Genomic DNA, 20,711 nt, shown 5'->3' with positions numbered 1-20,711 from the left:
CTCCCCGGCAGGGCCCCTCCACCCTGTCCTCCTGCCTCCTTGACGCTCAGTTTCAACGGCCCCTTCTCCAAAGAAAGTCACCACATTCCTGTGTCCAGCTCTGAACCGTGTCCTGCATAAGCCCCCTGCAGGTAGAACAGGCTAGAACATCGTGCTCTATGGTGGTCATATAAGTAGGCAAAGTCCTCCAGACACAAACTCCCAGCGTTAAGCAGTTCCTCAGAGGCTCACAGCAGCCCTGCGCCAGAGAAACCCACTGCCCTTCGCTTAACCCAGGGTCTCCCGAATGTACTCCCTTCACGGAGCCTTCGTGCACAGACGTCACCAGACCGAGGGGCCAGCTGTGCCGTGCACCGAGGTGCCCGTGAAGTGCATGTACACACCACCTGCAGACGCTTCTAGGGGCGGCCGGCGACCTAGAAAGGCCCCCGTGTGCGGGGTCTGGGGGAGGGGGGGTGTGGGAGCACCGGGGGAGGGAAGCAGGGAGCTGTGAAGAGGGAAGATGAGCAACAAGAACAAGAGAATCAGGCTCCGAACAGTAAGGGTGTGGAGATCATCTGTGCAAATGCCACAGTGCAGTGGAACAAAAAATGTTAGAGGGACAGAGCAGGATATGGAACTTACGGGCTTTATAACTTATACCACAATGATAGTAGTTTCAAAAGGAAGGATCCCGAGCTGGTTTGTTTTTTTGTAATAAACTTTTAAGACAACTGTAAATTTACATGCAGTTGTACAAAGTAATACAGAGGAACCCTGTGTACCAAGTTCCTCCCGACAGTAAAACCCTGCAAACTAGAGTACGACATCACAAGCAGGACAGTGACACGGATACACTCAGGACACAGAGCATCTGCATCATCACAAAGACCCCTCAGTGGGGGAGCCAGGGGAGCCCATGTGCGCCGCTCGAGTGCCCAGGTGTTTATGCAGAGACTGGACAAAGGAGTCTCATCCTGAAGAAGCCGAGCACAGGCCCAGAGAAGGGGGGAGCCACAGACAGGGAAGGGCCCCACCAGGAAGGGGCCGTTTGGGGTTTGCTGCATCTTGTCTCAAGTGCAGAATGATTAATGACAGCACCTCTCTCCGTTCAGAATATGAAGTCCCGCTTAGGGTCTCTGTCGCCTAGCAACTCTCCCTCCACTTCGGGTTTTGTCCTTGTCGTTCCTGAAAGGAGTTTACCCTTCCTTCCAGACTTCCAGGTCCAATCTCAGCCATGGCTCAAGGGTCCCTTCCGCCTGGAACTCTAACAGCTTTCACTGGAACGATCCCTTCCTCCTCGGTGTCACTGGTGGCTGGCCCATACATCACCTCCTCCAGGGAACGCCAAGGCCAAGCTCCCTGCCAGAAGAGCCTGAGGATGAGCCTAATCCGAGGGCAGGACAGTGCCTTGGGCACAGTGACTGCACCATGAATGCTATCTTCTGAAACAGCCTGGGCTTCGTGGCTTTTCCCCAGTTGTATCTAGCTCGGATACGAAGGAGGCAGCCGGGGAAGCAGAGAGAGCATGGGCAGGGGCAGGAGCTGATGGCGGCTAGAACAGGCAGCAAGCAGCTCTACCAACATCTCACCTTGGAGCAAAGTGGGGACTCTGTTTCATCTGGTGGCCAGGGCATGGGTTGCAACAAAGAGGAGAACAAATGCCCTTTCTAGACTAGGAGAATGAATCATTTCACTTCACACGGAGCTTGACCCCCCAGAATGTTTAGTCTGAGAGATCCGAAAACCCATCTCTGGCTGCCCTTTCAATCCCTTGTCTCCAAGCTTCCCCAAATTAAAATTTAGTGCTCTATTTCCCAAAATCCATTTATAGAAGCTGTTTTAAATGTTCCCATAATTAAATCCATTTTTCACTTGACATTTTAAAAAGTGGTTCCTTTTTTCTACTTTGCAACTAATCAAACCCCTAGTTTTTGAAACCCGTGTCAAACTTCAGATGTCTCTAATTTAAGCATTAATATGTACATGTCACCCACAGCCATAAATCTGAGGCATATTGTTTGTGAACATGCACGGGTGGCCACCTTTACCGGTGTTCATGCTGTCACCTTTCACCTTCAAAGTGAATACCACAGTTCAGTCTAGACTCAGGTACTCAGCTTGGACAACCCCATCAGGTCGGCTGGTCTTCTGCTCCTCCCAGGAGCGCTCCTGATAGCCCGGTGTGTGCAGTCCACACAAACCCAACCCTGGATCAGAGTCGCCAGTGCCTCTTCCAGCCCAGAGGCACACACACCATGTCACAGGGGAAAGGGAAGAAGGATGCGTGGTCACAGTGATGGGTGGTCACTCCCAGGGGATTTAACTGAGTCAATGCAGACCCGTTACTATGACTGTGTCCCCTGTGAAAACTGATGGCTCATAAACTCACTCTGAAAGAGCATGGACAGGCGATGAAGGAGGGGTCTAAAGACCAAGATCAAACTCTAACAGAATGTTAATGACCTATGCCTGGAATTGTCTAGAACATTCCTAGCAACAGCTGCGAAATAAGGAAAGGACAACTTACCCAGCATGTTTAGTGTCCCAATTGTATTGGTCTTCAGGGTCTTGATGGGGTTATACATATAGTTTGGAGGGGAGGCTGGAGAGGCCAGGTGGTATATCTGGTCAACTAAAGGAGACAAAAATGGAAGTATGTAATTTCCAAGGAAAACACTAAAAACATTTTGAACTCCTAAGAATCAGGCTGTATGATAAAGGCATTTCTATATCTTTCACTGAAGTTCCAGTTGTTACTCCTTTATTCTTCATAAAAACAAATTTGCTTTTGCATTTAGAAGAACTTTAAACAAAAACAGGAAGTCTAACTGTCTGGGCCTGTTCTCCTCTAATCAGAGGCAATCTGATTACCGAGTTGACTGTTTCTGAGATCTGTCCCAGATACAGCATGCAAATCAGAAGGAAGACCGATTTTTCAGACACTGAATGAAGCATGACTATCTAAAGCAAGCAAGGTTTTTAATTTGTAAAACCAATCTGACATAAAAGCATTAAAATATGCTTTACTTGCTTTGTTTTCACATATTTTGTGTACATAAAACCAGACCCTGAGATGACAGTCGGAGGGTCGCTTTTGTTTGTTTTCGTTGACTGATTATTTATTGAGGATCTGCTCAGTGGCTCATGAGCAAAACGACGCACTGGAAACCAAGGTTAGTAACAAGATTTCAGTCATCAAATGCCTATCTCAGGGAGGACACAGGCGGAGATACAATGACCAACTGCCAGCTCTGGAGTACGCTGGTCTGATGAAGGAGACTGAGCGAGGGGTCTGGCCTCTAGGTGGACCTGGCTGTGCAGAGAGACGGGCTAGGAGTTCATTCACGCTCAGGCTACTTGGGAATGAGGGTGCTATGCACCTGGGATGGGAAAGGACAAGAATTTCTGCTGAGGCTCTGAAAGACCTAAGTGACAAGTTTGATATGGCGACAGCGTATGAGACTTTAAATACCAGGGTAGAGTCTGAACTTGCGCCGATAATGAAGACCGTGGAGTTCTGAGCAGGAGACATTTTGAGGACACAGATTTTGACACCGAACACTAAGCAGCTGATAATGCATTATAATTATTACCATAATTTTGAGGGCAAAGTACCATTATTTCTGTTCTACACAAGAGATTAAGAAGCTTGCTGGTGAAGCAGCTGAATAATGACAATACCAGGATTTGAACCCAGTTCAATATAAATCCAAACCCAGAGCTTTTTGAGCATTATATGGTACTGTTGTCAGTTCAGCTAGAGTCAGGAGAGTGGTTTTTAAAGCCGTGAATGGCAAAACGACTGGGTTCTGCACAACTCCCCTCGTGCACAGGCGTCTGCTGTGACATCACCATCCCCAACCCTTGCTCTCCAGGGTCAGGGAGCACCGGCCACACAGCAGAGAGGCCCCTGGGAAGCAACGTCTCCCTGTGAAATAGCAGTGATGAAGAAGCACGTATCGCAAGGCCATCCCTGCAGACAACCAAGTCTGTCCAGTGCCGTCCCATTCAGCTCCGGGTGAGAGAAAATATCATCACCATCATGGGGGATCCGACACACTGCTGCCAAAGTGAACCCTCCTTGTACACAGCTTCAGCCCCCAAGCAAGAAGGCCCGCGGGGACCTCCCTGGCCTCCCACCCTCTTCCCAAGCAGGGACCATTGCTCTCTTTTAGGTAACGGCACATTAAGGGCTGGGTTTCAGAAACGACAGGCAAAACAGGCCAATGGGGAAAAACAGTCCTCATGGTGAATTCTCCAATATAACTTTCTCAGAAAACATCCCTTCCCACCCACATCCACTCACTACTCATCTCCCACTGAAAATCTCCTGTCATGCCCAGGATGGCATAGGAATCCCCGCAGTGCCTTCTGGGGGCCGGGGCGACTTCTGAACACACTCTCCCACCCAGGGGTGAGAGCCGGGTGACAGGTTCTTATCTTCAGAAGAGGGACAGAAGTGGTGACTCCACACAAGTGCATGATATTCTAGGCTGTGAGCTTGGTCTCTACCTTAATTCACCCTAATTATCTCAGTCTTTCAAACCCAACACAACTGGGAGGCTCAGTTCACATGAGCCACTAAGACTAGGAGAAGGGGGAAGCCAGACGGTTCTATGCAGATAGTATCTTTGGGAAGGGGTTCTAGGAACTGCACAGGCTCATGGAACAACCTGGTAATGGTTTTTCCTATACAGTGACCATACCTCAAGGGAGGCAAGAACAACCTGTAAAAGACTGTAGCTCTCATCTTCTGGATATTTATTTATGAGGCTTTTTTGGCTAAGACTATTCAGGCCAACTCCTGAAATGATTGTTTTAAAAAGTCTTCTTATTTTAAAAATACTTCTGCAACACCATCTCTATCAAAACTTCAACAGTGATTTTTGCAGAAACAGAAGAAAAAAAAATCATCCTGAAATCCGTACAGAATTTCAAGGGACCCTGACTAGCCAAAACAATTTTGAAAAAGAATAAAGTGGGAAGACTTACATTTTCTATTTCAAAACAATACAAAGCTACAGTAATCAAAGCAGTGTGTTACTGGCATAAAGACAGACACAGAGACCAGTGGAAAAGGACATGGAGTCTAGAAATAAATCCTGTGTACGTGGTTCAGTGATCTTCAACAAGGATACCAAGCCACTCAGTGAAGAAACGACAGTCTCTTTAACAAACGGTGCTGGGAAAACTGACTATCTATACGCAAAAGAATGAAGTTGCATCCTTATCTTACACTACATACAAAATTAACTTAGAACAAACAAAAAAACAAAACGTAACACCTAAAACAATAAAACTCTAAGAAGAAAACAGGGAAAAAGCTGCAGGACATTAGATTTGGCAAAGATTTCTTGGGTGTGACACCAAAAGCAAAGGCAACAAAAGCAAAAATAGAAAAATGGAACCATGTCAAATTTAATTACTTTTCTGACAGTATCAAAGGACCCAATCAACAGTAAGAAGGCAAACTACACAACGGGAGAAAATATTTACAAGTCATACATATGAAAAGGTGTTAATATCTAGAATATATAAGGAGCTCCTATAAATCAACAACAGAATTGAGTAACTCAAAAAATGGCAAAGCACTTGAATGAATAATTCTCCAAAGATGACATACAAATAGCCAACAAGCACATGGAAAGAAGTTCAACATCACTAATCATCAGAGAAAGGCAAATCAAAACTACAATGAGGTATCACATCACACCCATTAGGATGGCTACTATTAAGGAAAAAAAAACGGAAACCGAAAATAGCAGGTGCTATGGAGGATATGGAGAAAGTGGAACTTTGGCGCACTTTGGTGGTGATACAAAATGGTGCAGTCACTATGGAAAACAGCGTGATGATTCCTCAAAGTATACAAATAGAATTAACATAAGAGCGGAAATCCCACTTCTGGGTATATACTCCCAAGAACTGAAAGCGGGGTCTCAAAGAGATATTGGCACACCCATGTTCACAGGAGCACTGTCCACAACAGCCACCTAGTGGAAGCAACCCAAGCGTCCAGGGACAGATGAACAGATAAACAAAATATAGTGCGTGCGCGCGCGCGCACACACACACACACACACACACACACACGGAGAAATGTTATCCAACCTTAAAATGAAAAAAAAAATTCTGTCACATACTACAACAGGGAGGTACTTTGAGGACATTACCCTAAGTGAAATAATCCAGTCACAGAAAGACAAATCCTGTAGGACTCCACTTATATGAGGTACCTAGGGTCATCAAACTCAGAGACAGAAGGTAGATCAATGGTTCCGGGGCCTGGGGGAGGAGCGTTATTGTTCAATGGGTACAGAGTTCCAGTTTCGCAGGTGAAAAAGTTCTGGGGATCTGTTCTAACACAGTATGTTTACCACTACTGACTAGTACCCTTGAAAATGGTCAGGATGGCAAAAAAACAAAGTAAGATACTCATGAGCAGTAAAAGTAGATGAAAAGAGTATTAGTGGAAAAAGGGTGTAACTTTTACTAAGGCTGAAGTCAAAATGAATGCTTTGGGTTTATATATTTGTTCTCCTCCCTTTCTCTACCCTGGGAATGTAAGAGCTAAAATCAGGCTGCTGAGCCACTGCCACTCACTCAAGATTCCCAATCAGTCCTTGCTCTACAGCAGTTACCCAGGGAAGCTTTTGAATGAGGGATACCTGGACCCCTGGCATCCAGATGCAGACACTCCAGGTGGATATATTTATGTACATATATATATATACACACACGCATATACACACACAGACGTACATATATACCACACAAACACACTTTTAAAGCCACATCTGAAAACTACTGATTTAAAAAGCACCCACGCTTTTGAAAGACTAATCTTTCTTCAAGAGAACTAAGAAAACCCAAAACCTTTTGAAATTGTTTATAGTCTTAACATGCAAATTCATTAAGTAAGAGGAACATCTTTTTTTTTTTTTTTTTTAAGATTTTATTTATTTATTTGAGAGAGAGAATGAGAGAGAGAGAGAGAGCACATGAAAGGGGGGAGGGTCAGAGGGAGAAGCAGGCTCCCTGCCGAGCAGGGAGCCCGATGCGGGACTCGATCCAGGGACTCCAGGATCATGACCTGAGCCGAAGGCAGCTGCTCAACCAACTGAGCCACCCAGGCGCCCAAGTAAGAGGAACGTCTTGTGAATGCTTTCTGACCGCCCCCCCCAAGTTATTCTGAGTTGATAAACGCTACAGATAAAAAGCAAACAAAAAGTTTATTATGTGAAGTATAAGTTAACAAGCCAGGTCTCACAGAATGCCATCCTTCTTAGGCTGTTTTACCCTTTGCAGCCTACAGACAGACCGGTAAGAGCACGGGTCCGTCCCTGCTCACCTGTTTCAGAGCTCAAGGACTGCAGGTGTGTGCAGCAGACCACCAACTCCACACGCACGTGCTGCACCTCCTCCCTGGAACACACCTCATCACACCCCAGTGCCACTCTAGAGCAGGAGGGGGCCAGACCCACCAAGGAATAAATCTGGCCAGGCCTTCGGAGCTGAGTGCCACCCAGGAGAGCACACGCCAGTGTGCCTGGCCCCTGGAGCTGGCGCCCTTCAGATATCCGCTCACGAAGGTGCCGCCACCACGTGCTTCCCAAAGACCCTTTAAATCAAGGGTATGGGTCGTGATCTCACAGAATAAATCATTTAGTACTGTTTTTACTCTTGAGGTGACAACATCTACAGCGAAGAAAGTCTTTCAGTGCATCAGAGACTAGAGAAAAGGGGGCCCTGAGAGCTCGACCCTCGTAAGTCTGACATCAAGCAAAAGACGAGAATGTTTCCAACCCGCTCCCTGTCTCCTTCGCGTATGCAGGAGCCCACGCTTTCTCCCTCAAGGCTCAAGTCAGATGTCAGTTTGTGTGGGGAGCCCTCTTGCACACCCTGGTCAGGGATAATCACCCTCCCCGCCCGCTGCCCATGCCACTGGTTAATTACTGCATTCTGCCCTGTCCAGAGCTTCCCGCACGTCCTCTTCACCAGATGAAAAGTCCCTGAGAACAAGCGATCCTTCTTCTTCCTTAGGCTCTCCACACAGCTTTGCTCTCGGCAGGAGGGTGCCCCCACCTTGTTACCTATGCATACACACAAATGCAGATTCCCAGGCAGATCTAATGCATCAGAAGGACTAGATGGGCCTGGGGATCTGTGATGGAAAACCAATTCCCCACCATGACCGGGGCCAGTTTGGGAACTGTGCTCACTAAAAGCGAGCTGAGTAAAGAGATGAGCCATAGACTGGGGCGTCTTCATCTAAAAAGCTATTCCATCTGGTTTGTTGGTGTTTTCACGTCTGGGTTCAGCTTGACTGCAGCTTCCTGGTCATCCCACCTGGAAAGGCTAAGGTGTGCCCTAAAAACTATGTCCACTGATGCATGGTGTTTAAGAAGAACCTGAAGTCTTACGAAATCAGTATTTCCAACAGCTCTTCTTTCCCATGAGAATGTGTTCTGCTGGGAGTGTTTGTGACAGTGACTCCGGTTTCCATACTAAAAAGGCTATTGAGTAATTATTTGGGTAAGGAATTGTGAAGAGGAGAGCAGGGGGGTAATTTTAGAACGAGCGTAAATAATCAGAATGAGAAGTGCTACAAAAATACTGAATAATATTAACAGAGCAGCAAAGTTAACCCTTACAGCCCAGGGGGGAAGGAAGCCCTCAAACGATGTAAATTGCATCGTAAAACACGTACACCAAAAATGAGCATTACATTCAAAATCTAAGCTGAAGGGACGGAGAGGAAGAAAACAGGAGAAAAGAAAGGCAGGGCCATTCATTCGCTGGAGCTGCACCTCTCAATGTGACCACCAGGTGACCCTCCTGTGATCCCGAAACATTTACAAGGGCCATGCGCTGTAATCATGGCCAGAAAAATAGCCTAAGCAAGGAGCCCTAAAAGAGCTCAAATTAATGATCAAGGAAGGGAAACAGTAAAGCAAACTAGTGTTTTCCTTTTTTGCAGAATTTCCTTAAATAGGTCCAAAACAGCCTTCCTGCTAGAACACAGGGAGTTATTTTTATGCTGGGAAAAGGATGGGCAAGGGGTGGGGTAGAACTGAGGCGTGCTCAGCCCCACCACGAATTTAATTCTTAAAACAACGACCCTGCGGCTACACTAGCCACAAACCAACTTCCCATAGGTTTTCACTGTGCCTGCAAAACACACAGATGATACATAAATATAAAAGGAAAACGGTGTCAAAATTGAACAACTCAAGATCACCCAAAATTATTGTTCAGACTCCATCAAAAAAATCAAGTGTAGGGGCACCTGGAAGGCTCAGTCCATTAAGCGTCTGCCTTTGGCTCAGGTCATGACCTCGCGGTTCCGGGACTGAGTCCTGCATCGGGCTCCTTGATCAGCAGGGAGCCTGCTTCTCCCTCTGCCTCCGCCCCTCCCCCTGCTTGTGCCCCCCCCCCATAAATAACATCTTTAAAAAATTAAAATTAAAATAAAAAAAAATCAAGTGTAATCTCCTACCAAAGGGGAAATCCACATAAAAGCCAACTGAATGTTTACATCTCCCCGATTTTTTTTTATTTTAAATATAAGTTCCTATGTCCAACTGCTTCCCTGTGCCAGAGCCACACCTTACTAAACTAGTAAGATACCCATCAAGGAGTTGCACCCTGAAGCTTTGAAAAAACTATAAAATAAAACAAAAGGTTGGTTCTTGCTGTGAATTTGTTGATTATTTAGCATATAGTGAAATCCCAGCATAAAGATACTCCTGTTTATCCATGTTCTTTACCCTCGGTCCAGACCAGAGCCCTGGCATAAATACTGCACAAGATGTCCCTCTCTGCCACATGGAATGTGTGGTCTTAACCCTTGCCCCCCAACACCGGTATTTATGATGGAAAACAGGATTTAAGGAGATATAGGACTTTTCGGTGTAAAGACCAAACTTCTCTTGGCACAAAGAACTAAAAGTAAAAGAGTAGGATTTTTTGCCTTGATTTCATATCAAATAATATTGACTTAATGCAAAGGGAAGACTGTACATGCCAGAGGTCTGGCTCAGCCCCAGGATCAAAAGTTCCAGTCAGCGCTGCCGCCTGTCAATTTCCTGCCACAGCTGGCAGCCGCCCTCACCTCCCTCGGAACCCCCCCCAAGTGCTCAGGGGTCACCATGATAACACTGTGGCGAGAAAGCACCTACAGGCCAGAGCCTCACTGCAGGAGTTCCCCACGGCTCCAAGTTCAACAGAGTGTGGGATCTTGGATCTGCTGCCTCTGCATTTTATGTTTACATTTGCAACAAAAACTGAATGGGATAAAAAAAATTCTAAATTATAATCCAACAAAAATCTTGGAATCAGAATAGCACTCCTCAAATACCTACATCAACACGGACCCAGCGCTCTTGGCAAACACAGTTTCCATCCCCCATTCATGGTCAACTCCAGGCCATCTGGGTGTGACAGTCCAGCCTCTCCTGTATTCCCTGGCTTGGCGCCCGCCCCTCCTCACCTTGCACAGGATCCCTGCACCTGGGAAACGGGGGGTCACAGGACTCCACGCGCTGGTTCCCTCACCTGCACACGTGAATAATAACTGCCTACCTCACCCATACGCTGAAAGAATTAAATATGTTAATTATACACAGTGATTAGAACAGTGCCTGGAACACACTGGGTATTCATGAAGTGTTTACGATTGTCATTTTCTGCTTTCATTGTCCTGGACCTCTTACTCACGGGTACCGCATGTTCCAGGAGCGGGCTCCCCATGATGCAATGAGTGTCTCATCTTTTTCTGTCCTCTACAGAAATGTTGGTTTCAAGATTCCTGCTTCTGCAGATGGTGGACAAGTAAACTGGGACAGATTTTGGGAGGGGCCCAGGCTGTATACACCGGGAGCCTGGACATGAGTCTAAGGAAATGGCAGGCGGCTTCTCAAGGAGGGGTCATCATGGCCCATACTTACAAACTCCCCAGATGGCCCACAGCACGAATAATAAAACTATATTATATTCATAGGGAAAGTGCTAATAAAATAACCTCCTGAACACAAATCTTAGCCTAGCCTACGTTACATGTGCTCAGAACACTTACATTAGCCCACAGTTGTGCAAAATCCTCCAACACAAAGCCTACTTTGTGATAAAGTGCTGACTGTCTCAAGCACCTTACCGAGTACTGTATTGAAAGTGAAAGCGGAAGGGTAGTCTGGGTATGGAACGCTTGTACATTTATTGGTTGCTGACCCTTGTGATCGCTGGCTGACTGGGAGCCGCGGCCACTGCCCAGCATCACAAAAGGACAGGACTGCACGTCCCTAGCCCAGAAAAAGATCCAGATTAAAAATTCGAAGTATGGGGTACCTGGGTGGCCCAGTCGGTTAAGCATCTGCCTTCAGCTCAGGTCATGATCCTAGAGTCCCGTGTCCGGCTCCCTGCTCAGCGGGGAGTCTGCTTCTCCCTCTCCCTCCGCTCCTCCCCCCCCCTCCGCTCCTCCCCCCACTCGTGTTCTCTCACTCTCCCCCTCTCAAATAAATAAAATCTTTAAAAAAAATTCAAAGTATGGTTTCCACTGAATGTGTACTATTATCACACCACTGTAAAGTCAGAAAATCCTTTAAGCTGACCATTGTAAGTCAGGGATTGGCTAGACCTCCATCCTCCTCCAGTAGAGTCAGCTCTGTTCTGAAAAAGCCTCCAGGGTCAGTGCTCCTGTCCTACGCATCCCTAATCCTTGCTTCTGCGATCACACGGCTCTTTCTCTAGACATGCTCCCTTCTCAGGGAGCCTGCCTGGGGCCAACACCCGCCCACCAGCGCTCCAGGCTGGAACGAGGGGCTGCCCAGCGCTGAGCCTCCTCTCCACCATCTCCGTGGCCTGGCATCTCCCTCACAAAACCTGAACACACCCCGTGCCCCCCCAACCCTGGCTTGTCTGAAACTTCCCTGCACCCTTAATATATGGGTTGGAAGAATTAACTTGACTCCTTCCTGAGATTCACCATCTGAAACTTCAATGTCTCCTTTGGTAAAAATCCAGAGTTCTCTTGAAGCAATATACAGCCAGACTCAGTTATTTCAGTGAGTATTACAATTTCCTCCAAAGCAGCGATATTCCTTCTCTACAGAGTAGCCCAGACAACGCAGAGGCCTCTAACAGAACCCCTATGACACCAGCACTGCTGGCCTTCATCAGTTTTACAATTCATGACCACGTGACCACCCCCGCACTCCACGGTACCGCACTCTCAGCCCCGACCCCGGGTGGGTGGCAATCACTTTCCCCCTTCCCAATGCCGCCACCACTTTCTGAGTGCAGACAACAGTTAATTTCCCACAACAGTGAATCGCTAATGCCTCTGCTTCTGAAACAATGGTTACACTCTGAAAATAACAAGAGGAGGAAATCTGTGCTGAAGGAAAATTAATGAAGCTCTGCTATGACATTGCCAAATTAAGTGACACCACTGTTACCCCGTTACAACCCAAACAACTTGCCAGCCCCGGAAAAACAAATAAACTAAAACAAATTCCACAAAATACTTTTCAGAGCTGAAGAACATTCCGGGTATGGTGTCAATACCACATGAAGTGGAGTTTCTTTTACTCAGAAGAAGGTACTCAAAAGGAGAGTTATGTATTGAACGCTGGGTGTGCATACTTTGTAATACACTCTCCCGCACACAGGAGAATAATTCTATCACATCAACAGGACACATTAACTTGTTCACTGCTGCTAAAAGACCGCCGTACACATTACACCAAATGGTAATCCCACTTAGTATGAGCACAGGCTGTAACGTTCTATCAGAGGAAAAACTAAAGTGGAGGTAAATTATGGCAGGCACTGTAAGCACAGGCGAGGACAGGTCACTCAAGGGTGCCCTAAATCATGTCATCCTTTGTGTGACAACGCAACACCGAGGGGAGGGGGCAAATCAAACTCAGTTCATCTGGTTAAATTCATGCTGTGTCTGGCTTGCGGGGGGGGGAGGATTACTACCTCTGAGACGCACAAGTGTACCCACAAGCAGGACCCAATGATGGATGCTCTTCTCCCTGGACGGGGCTCAGAATCAGGTGGGCACTGTGGGGGCAGAAGGACTGAGGAGATGGGGAGGTTGGGGAGCAGGTGGGGGACTATCACGGGCACGTATAAGAATCTTACGCTACGGTTGGAGAAAGTGAAAAAAAAAACAGGCTTTAGACTATGGGGGTGGAGAAATGTCTTCTGCTCTCCCTCACGGGTGCCGCTCCCACTGCAGCAGATGGCAGAAGTGTGAACCCTTTCTTGTGGGAGTCCATTCGGTGCATTCATGAGTGTCCTCCACACGGAGTCTACAGTTCGAACTGGGAGAAATGGTCTCCAATAGTTGTGGTGTCAAAGCTCAGAGGCAAAGCAGATAATTTACTTACCAACATACCGTTTTTACTCAGTTTTGGTAGTACTGAAATTATGTGATCTATAGTTTCATTTCACAAATGTTTACTGCCATGTGCAAAAAGAGGGGAAAGAGGAATAATAGCAGCAGCCACTTGGAGAGCACTTGCGAGGCGCCAGCCCCTGTGCCAAGCCCTGCAGCTTTGTACTGATGCCCTAACAAACTCAGAGGCTAAACAAAAATGCCCACTTATAATCTACCGGGTCTGCGGGTCAGAAGCCAGGCGTGGTGTGGCTCAGCTGGTTCTCTCTGCCCTCACAGGCTGACATCAGGTGTCAGCAGGGCTGCGTTCCTGCCATCAGTGGGTGAGTCAGGCGGTTGGCAAAATTCAGTCGCATGAGGCTGCAGCACTGAGGTCCCCATCTCCCTGCTGGCTGTGGGCTGGGAGCTCCCAGAGGCTGGCCACAGGCTCTGGTTCAAGGCCGCCTTCTGAGCCAGCAGCCGTGGGTCAAGTCCCCCTGACCTCCCCAGTGCCCGTCTCTCGGAAGCATCCCTTCTACTAGATCTCTCCAACTAGCTCCTCCACCTACTGCTGCTGCTGCTTTTCAGACTCGCGTGATTATGTGGGCCCACCCACATAACCCCAGGGAATCTCGGTGTCTTACTGATACCAGCTGATTCACGACTGCAGCACGCAGACTCTCACACTTTGCAGTTCTGCCTGTGAGCGCCCGCCCTATCACGCGCATTACCTCAATTAACCCTCACAGCAAACCCACGATCAGGTCCAGGGGGAACGTGAGCCTATTTATCTATTACCTGGATCATCTAGTTCACTTCACAAACTACAGCCTAACCCCAAAATAAATCCCCGAGAGATTAAATAATTACATGTTTTAAAAAAAAACAGCAAAAAAGTCACATAAACAAAAAACACCATGGCTGAATATTTCTCTATTCTTGGACACTTAGAACATAAAAGAAATAGAACAAAGGGGGAAAATAAACAGATGAGACTGTAATTATAAAATTTCAATGGAATTAAAAGGCAAAAGCCAGATTCAGGGGGACGGGCAAATGTTAAATATATACCAAATGATTAATATCCCTATTATGAAGAACTCCTACGAAAAGCAAATTTTTTAAAAAAGGTAAAAAACTATTTAGATTTTTTTGTGTGAATTTTAATATGTTAGAAAACATCTAGCTTTTTTAGTCAAAGAACCATGTGTTTTCTATCGAATTAGCAAACTATTTTGTTAGTAGTTTTTGAAGATAATGCTCAGTGCTACTCCTGTGTTCATGAAACAGACAACACCGAACAAGGAGGACATAGCAGCATTTGGCAAAATTCGCATTTGAACTCTTTATTAAGGAAATAAAATTCAGAGGAAGATAGTTATAATAAAACACTGGAGAACATTTAAGGATAGGAGTAAATAAAGCACGGTATACCCATATGATAAATCCTGCTCAGCAACTATACCGGCTTTCCAAGATACTTTGTATTGACATGGGAAAATGTCCATGACTGGATAACGTGCAAAAGCAGAACACTACCCTATCCATGCAGGAGGAGGGCAGGTGATAATCGAGCTTTGGAGCCTGAAACCTGAGGCTGAGTTCTGGCCTGACTGCTTAACAGCCCGATGGCTTGGGGCAGACCACAACCCAGTTCCAGTTTTCCATAAATATTCAAGGGGGGATGACACCATTTACCTCTCAGGGCTCTGGTCAGATTTAAATGAGAATGAACATGAAGTCTGGTGATCCTAAGAGGCCTGCTAAGCAAGCACCTGGTAGAGGTTCTCATCGACACACCTCAGACAAACCCTCCCTCCTAGTCTCCTGTGGCTGTTGTAGTCGAGGTGCCACACACTAGGTGAACTAAAACACCAAAAATCTCTTTTCCCACAATTCTAGAAAACAAGGTGTTGGCAAGGCCACGCTTCCCCCAAAGGCTCGAGGGGAGAATCGCTCCTTGCCTTGTAGGTGGTGCTGGGGCTGGGGCTGCATGGCCTCAATCTCTGCTCCGTTGGTGTTCGTGAGACCTGCTCTTCTCCCCATGCATCTGTGTCTTCTCCATTCTGTCTCTTATAAAGACACTCGCCATTGGAAATACGGCTCACCTGGGGAATCCAGGCTGATCTCATCTTGAGATCCTTAACCTCATTACATCAGCAAAGACCTTTCCCCCACGTAAAATCACATTCACAGATTCCGGGGATTAAGACATGGATGTATCTTTTTGGGGACCACCGTCCAACCCACTACAGCCCCCAATCCCTGACTCCTTGAGAGTGGCAAAGTTACTGAGGCTTTAAACTCTCAGATGTGGAATTTCACTATTAAGTAGCATTCCACACCAGCCAGCACCCTGCAGGAAGCTCGAAGTACTTTTGCACAAGTGGGGCAGGCATCGGATGTGTTATGCAGTGGGAAGGGTCGTGCACTACACAAGCCCTTCTGGAACAGACCATGACGATCAAAGCCAGGAGGGCTCGGGGCAGTGCAGCCAAATGCCCACAGTGCCGTCACCGTTCTTTATCACAGAAACTAGGATAGTGCCTTGTACCCAGTGAGACCATTTCAGAAACAAGGCACAGCTCCCACTCACTGTGGTCGGGGCAGAAGGCTCTGGCTGGGAGCCGGCTGCTCTAGGGAGCCCACCCACCAGGCTCGACATGCTGTCAGTGTGCACTCTCACTCACCTTCGATGTAGAGCGGCTCCACCACGTCGTGGTTAATCAGCTCGAAGTTCTCATGGCCGATCCAGTGCTCCACATTCCTCTTCCTGCCCGTGAAGAAGTTGTCCACCACAGTCACCTCGTGGCCGTCCATCATGAGCTTGTCGGTGAGGTGGGAGCCCACGAACCCCGCTCCTCCGGTTATCTGCATGCACCCCACATCCCCAGAGAAAGCACAAGAGGACACGGTGACAACCAACTTCAAGGGGATTTGGCTTTGGTGCAGCCACAACTTAAAACTTGGAAGGAGAGCAAGGAAGGAAGACACTAACAGTTTACAGACAGCATCTTAGCTCTTCCTCCAGAACAAATCGTCACATACTACCGCCGACTTCTAAGCAGCCTAAAAATTGAAACTACCACCCAGTCAATAGTACAGAAAAATAGTTTCAAGTTTCCAAATGTCTCCTCTAAAAGACAATTTTACATTAAAAAGTTCTTATTTTATAATGGAAAGAACACTGAACATCACTTATCTAATTCTACCACTACTCCTGCAAAGTTTCAGAATGACTCTCTTTTAAAAAATGATTAGCAACATGCAGAGATTCGTTGAACTACCAAATAATATATGTGGTTTTTAAAACTGGACACAAAAATGTCATAAAAAACGATTATCTTTCCAACTGCTTATGAGAACAAATAAGCAATAGATACTGTTTGCAGACCAGAGCCCTAAGTGATTAAGTTCTACCGTCCGGTCCCTGTCTAAGCAGGAACGTGACCACTGCGTGGGGTCCGCTGACGGGCCCCAACGGGGACAGGATGCAGCTGTGGGGGGCAGGGGGCCAGCAATACTGTGCTTCCAAAGCCTGAGCCACAACAAACGTGAAGAGGCAATCACGAGTGAAAGTCACTGTTAAACTAACAGAAAGACTTTATTCAAATTAAATGATGACTATGGAGGGGGCCAGATAAAGCATACTGAGTGTTGGGGAGGAAGGAGTGAAAAGAACACTCAGAAAGCGGACTAGCAATGGGCAACCACTTTTTCCGTCCTGTTCTGTTCTCCGCTCTGCCTTCTCTGCAGTCAAAACTTGCACTCACCTCACCCTCCTGTTCCGAACTGAAAGAATTAACACTAGGAAGGAAACACCAATTCTTTTACCAAAACAAAACAAAACACATAAACCCTCAGGCATATGGTTTTAAAACATTTTGTTTGCCACGAAGTGCGATAAAATCTGACACATAATTCAGATGTTTACCACGGATGAGAACAAAGCAGCCCGGGGTGAAGGTCGTCGATTTGGGGAGCGGGGAGGGGTCATGCCAGCCACAGAAGAACCACATCAACACCACCCAGACATTTACATATGCTCTGATGAAAATACACACACAGCTCAGCCATGAACAACACAGCTGTGATCTGCACAGCTCCACTCTCATGCAGATTTTTGTCCGATAAACACGGGACAGGACTGTGACTGTATTTTCTCTTCCTTACGATGTTCTTAATAACATTTTCTTTCCCCCAGTTTATTTTCTTGTAAGAACAAAATATGTAATACACGAAACACACAGAGTATGTGTGAATCGACTGTTCGTGTTATGGTAAGGCTGCCAGTCAACAGCAAGCAAAAGGAGGCAACAGTCACACACGGATTCTCGGCAGCACGTGGAGGGTAGAGGGTGGGGGGGGTCAATGCCTCTCACCCCTGAGTTGTTCAAGGGTCAGCTGTATCATGGGTGAGAAAGTGGATGGCTGAAAAGTCCTGACGCTCCACAGCTTTCGATCAGCTGCATTCATTCTTTACGGAGAGCACCATTTCCTAAATCATCTCTGCTTCGCAGATAGGGAACAGACACCCATAGACCTCACAGATATATACAGAACATTCCAGAATACGCATTCTTCTTGAGCGCACATGGAACTTTCTCCAGAATAGACCACATACTGGGTCACAAATCAGGTCTCAACTGATACCAAAAGATTGAGATTATTCCCTGCATATTCTCAGACCCTTTAAAACTGGAACTCAATCACAAGAAAAAATTTGGCAGAAATTCAAACACTTGGAAGCTAAAGACCACTCTGCTCAACAATGTTTGGGTCAACCAGGAACTCAAAGAAGAACTTAAACAATTCACGGAAACCAATGAGAACGAAAACACATTGGTCCAAAACCTATGGGATACTGCAAAGGCAATCCTAAAGGGGAAATACATAGCCATCCAAGCCTCACTCAAAAAAACAGAAAAGTCCCGAATTCACCAACTAACTTTATACCTTAAAGAACTAGAGAAAAAGCAAAAATGATGCCTGAGCCACACATTAGAAGAGAAATAATTAAGATTAGAGCAGAGATCAATGAATTAGAAACCAGAAACACAGTAGATCAGATCAATGAAACTAGAAGCTGGTTCTTTGAAAGAATTAATAAGATCGATAAACCACTGGCCAGACTTATCCAAAAGAAAAGAGAAAGGACCCAAATTAATAAAATTATGAATGAAAGGGGAGAGATCACGACTAACACCAAGGAAATAGAAACAATTATTAGAAATTATTATCAACAACTATATGCCAATAAATTGAGCAACCTGGATGAAATGGATGCCGCCTTCCTGGAAACCTATAAACTCCCAAGACTGAAACAGGAAGAAATTGACAAGCTGAATAGGCCAATAACCAGTAACGAGATTGAAGCAGTGATCAAAAACCTCCCAAAAAAACAAGAGTCCAGGGCCTGATGGATTCCCTGGGGAATTCTACCAAACATTCAAAGAAGAAATAATACCTATTCTACTGAAGCTGTTTCAAAAAATAGAAACAGAAGGAAACCTTCCAGATTCATTCTATGAGGCCAGCATTACTTTAATCCCCAAACCAGGCAAAGACCCCATCAAAAAGGAGAATTTCAGACCGATATCCCTGATGAATATGGATTCCAAAATTCTCAACAAAATCCTAGCTAACAGGCTCCAACAATACATTAAAAGGATCATCCACCACGAACAAGTGGGATTTATCCCCGGGATGCAAGGGTGGTTCAACATTCGCAAATCAATCAATGTGACAGAACACAATAAGAGGAGAGAGAAGAACCATATGGTCCTCTCAATTGATGCAGAAAAAGCATTTGACAAAATACAACATCCTTTCCTGATTAAAACTCTTCAGAGTATAGGGATAGAGAGAACATTCCTCAAGTTCACAAAATCCATCTATGAAAAACCCACAGTGAATATCATCCTCAATGGGGAAAAGCTGAGAGCCTTTCCCTTAAGATCAGGAACACGTCAAGGATGCCCACTCTCATCACTATTGTTCAACACAGTTCTAGCAACAGCAATCAGACAACAAAAATAAATAAAAGGTATTCAAATTGGCAAATAAGAAGTCAAACTCTCTCTCTTCGTAGATGACATGATACTTTATGTGGAAAATCCAAAAGACTCCACCCCCAAATTCCTAGAACTCATACAGCAATTCAGTAATGTAGCAGGATACAAAATCAATGCACAGAAATCAGCTGCTTTCTTATACACTAACAATGCAACTGTAGAAAGAGAAATTAGAGAAACGATTCCATTCACAATAGCACCGAAAACCATAAGATACCTTGGAATAAATCTAACCAAAGAGGTAAAGGATCTATACTCTAGGAACTACAGAATACTCATGAAAGAAATTGAAGAAGACACAGAAAGATGGAAAAACATACCATGCTCATGGATCAGAAGAATAAACATTGTTAAAATGTCTATGCTACCCAGAGCAATCTATACCTTCAATGCCATCCCGATCAAAATTCCAATGACATTTTTCAAAGTGCTGGAACAAACAATCCTAAAATTTGTATGGAATCAGAAAAGAACACAAATCGCCAAGGAGATGTTGAAAAAGAAAAACAAAGCTGGGGGCATCACGTTGCCCGACTTCAAGCTATATTACAAAGCAGTAATCACCAAGACAGCATGGTACTGGCACAAAAACAGACATACCGACCAATGGAACAGAATAGAGAGCCCAGATATGGACCCTCAACTCTATGGTCAAATCATCTTCGACAAGGCAGGAAAAAATATGCAATGGAGAAAAGACAGTCTCTTCAATAAATGGTGGGAAAATTGGACAGCTATATACGAAGAATGAAACTCGACCATTCTCTAACACCACACACAAAGATACACTCAAAATGGATGAAAGACCTCAATGTGAGACAGGAATCCATCAAAATTCTAGAGAAGAACATAGGCAGTAGCCTCTTTGACATCGGCCACAGCAACTTCTTTCAAGATTCATCTCCAAAGGCTAGTGAAACAAAAGCAAAAATGAACTTTTGGGACTTCATCAAGATAAAAAGCTTCTGCACAGCAAAGGAAACAGTCAACAAAACAAAGAGGCAAGTCACAGAATGGGAGAAGATATTTGCAAATGACACTACAGATAAAGGGCTGGTATCCAAGATCTATAAAGAACTTCTCAAACTCCACACCCAAAAAACAAATAATCCTCAAGTCAAAAAATGGGCAGAAGACATGAACAGACACTTCTCCGAAGAAGACATACAAATGGCTAACAGACACATGAAAAACCGTTCATCATCATTAGCCATCAGGGAAATTCAAATCAAAACCACACTGAGATACCACCTTATACCAGTTAGAATGGC

The 20,711-nt window shown here is 45.7% G+C and overlaps 1 protein-coding gene across 2 annotated transcripts in view; it reads right to left on the bottom strand.

The window, feature by feature from the left end:
- UXS1 (UDP-glucuronate decarboxylase 1) overlaps positions 1-20,711 on the bottom strand; it is a 98,364-nt gene that overhangs the window by 31,232 nt on the left and 46,421 nt on the right. For both annotated transcript variants that reach the window (XM_078056709.1, XM_078056710.1), the window contains exons 6-7: positions 16,057-16,237; positions 2,510-2,614 (exon numbers count right to left, since the gene is read on the bottom strand). In XM_078056709.1, the coding sequence (XP_077912835.1) occupies positions 2,510-2,614; positions 16,057-16,237 (286 nt within the window). The remainder of the gene's footprint in view (positions 1-2,509; positions 2,615-16,056; positions 16,238-20,711) is intronic.

This window comes from Halichoerus grypus, chromosome 10 (genome assembly GCF_964656455.1).
Source record: "Halichoerus grypus chromosome 10, mHalGry1.hap1.1, whole genome shotgun sequence".
NCBI classification, from domain to species: Eukaryota; Metazoa; Chordata; class Mammalia; order Carnivora; family Phocidae; genus Halichoerus; species Halichoerus grypus.
This window is presented reverse-complemented; position numbering and strand designations above follow the sequence as displayed.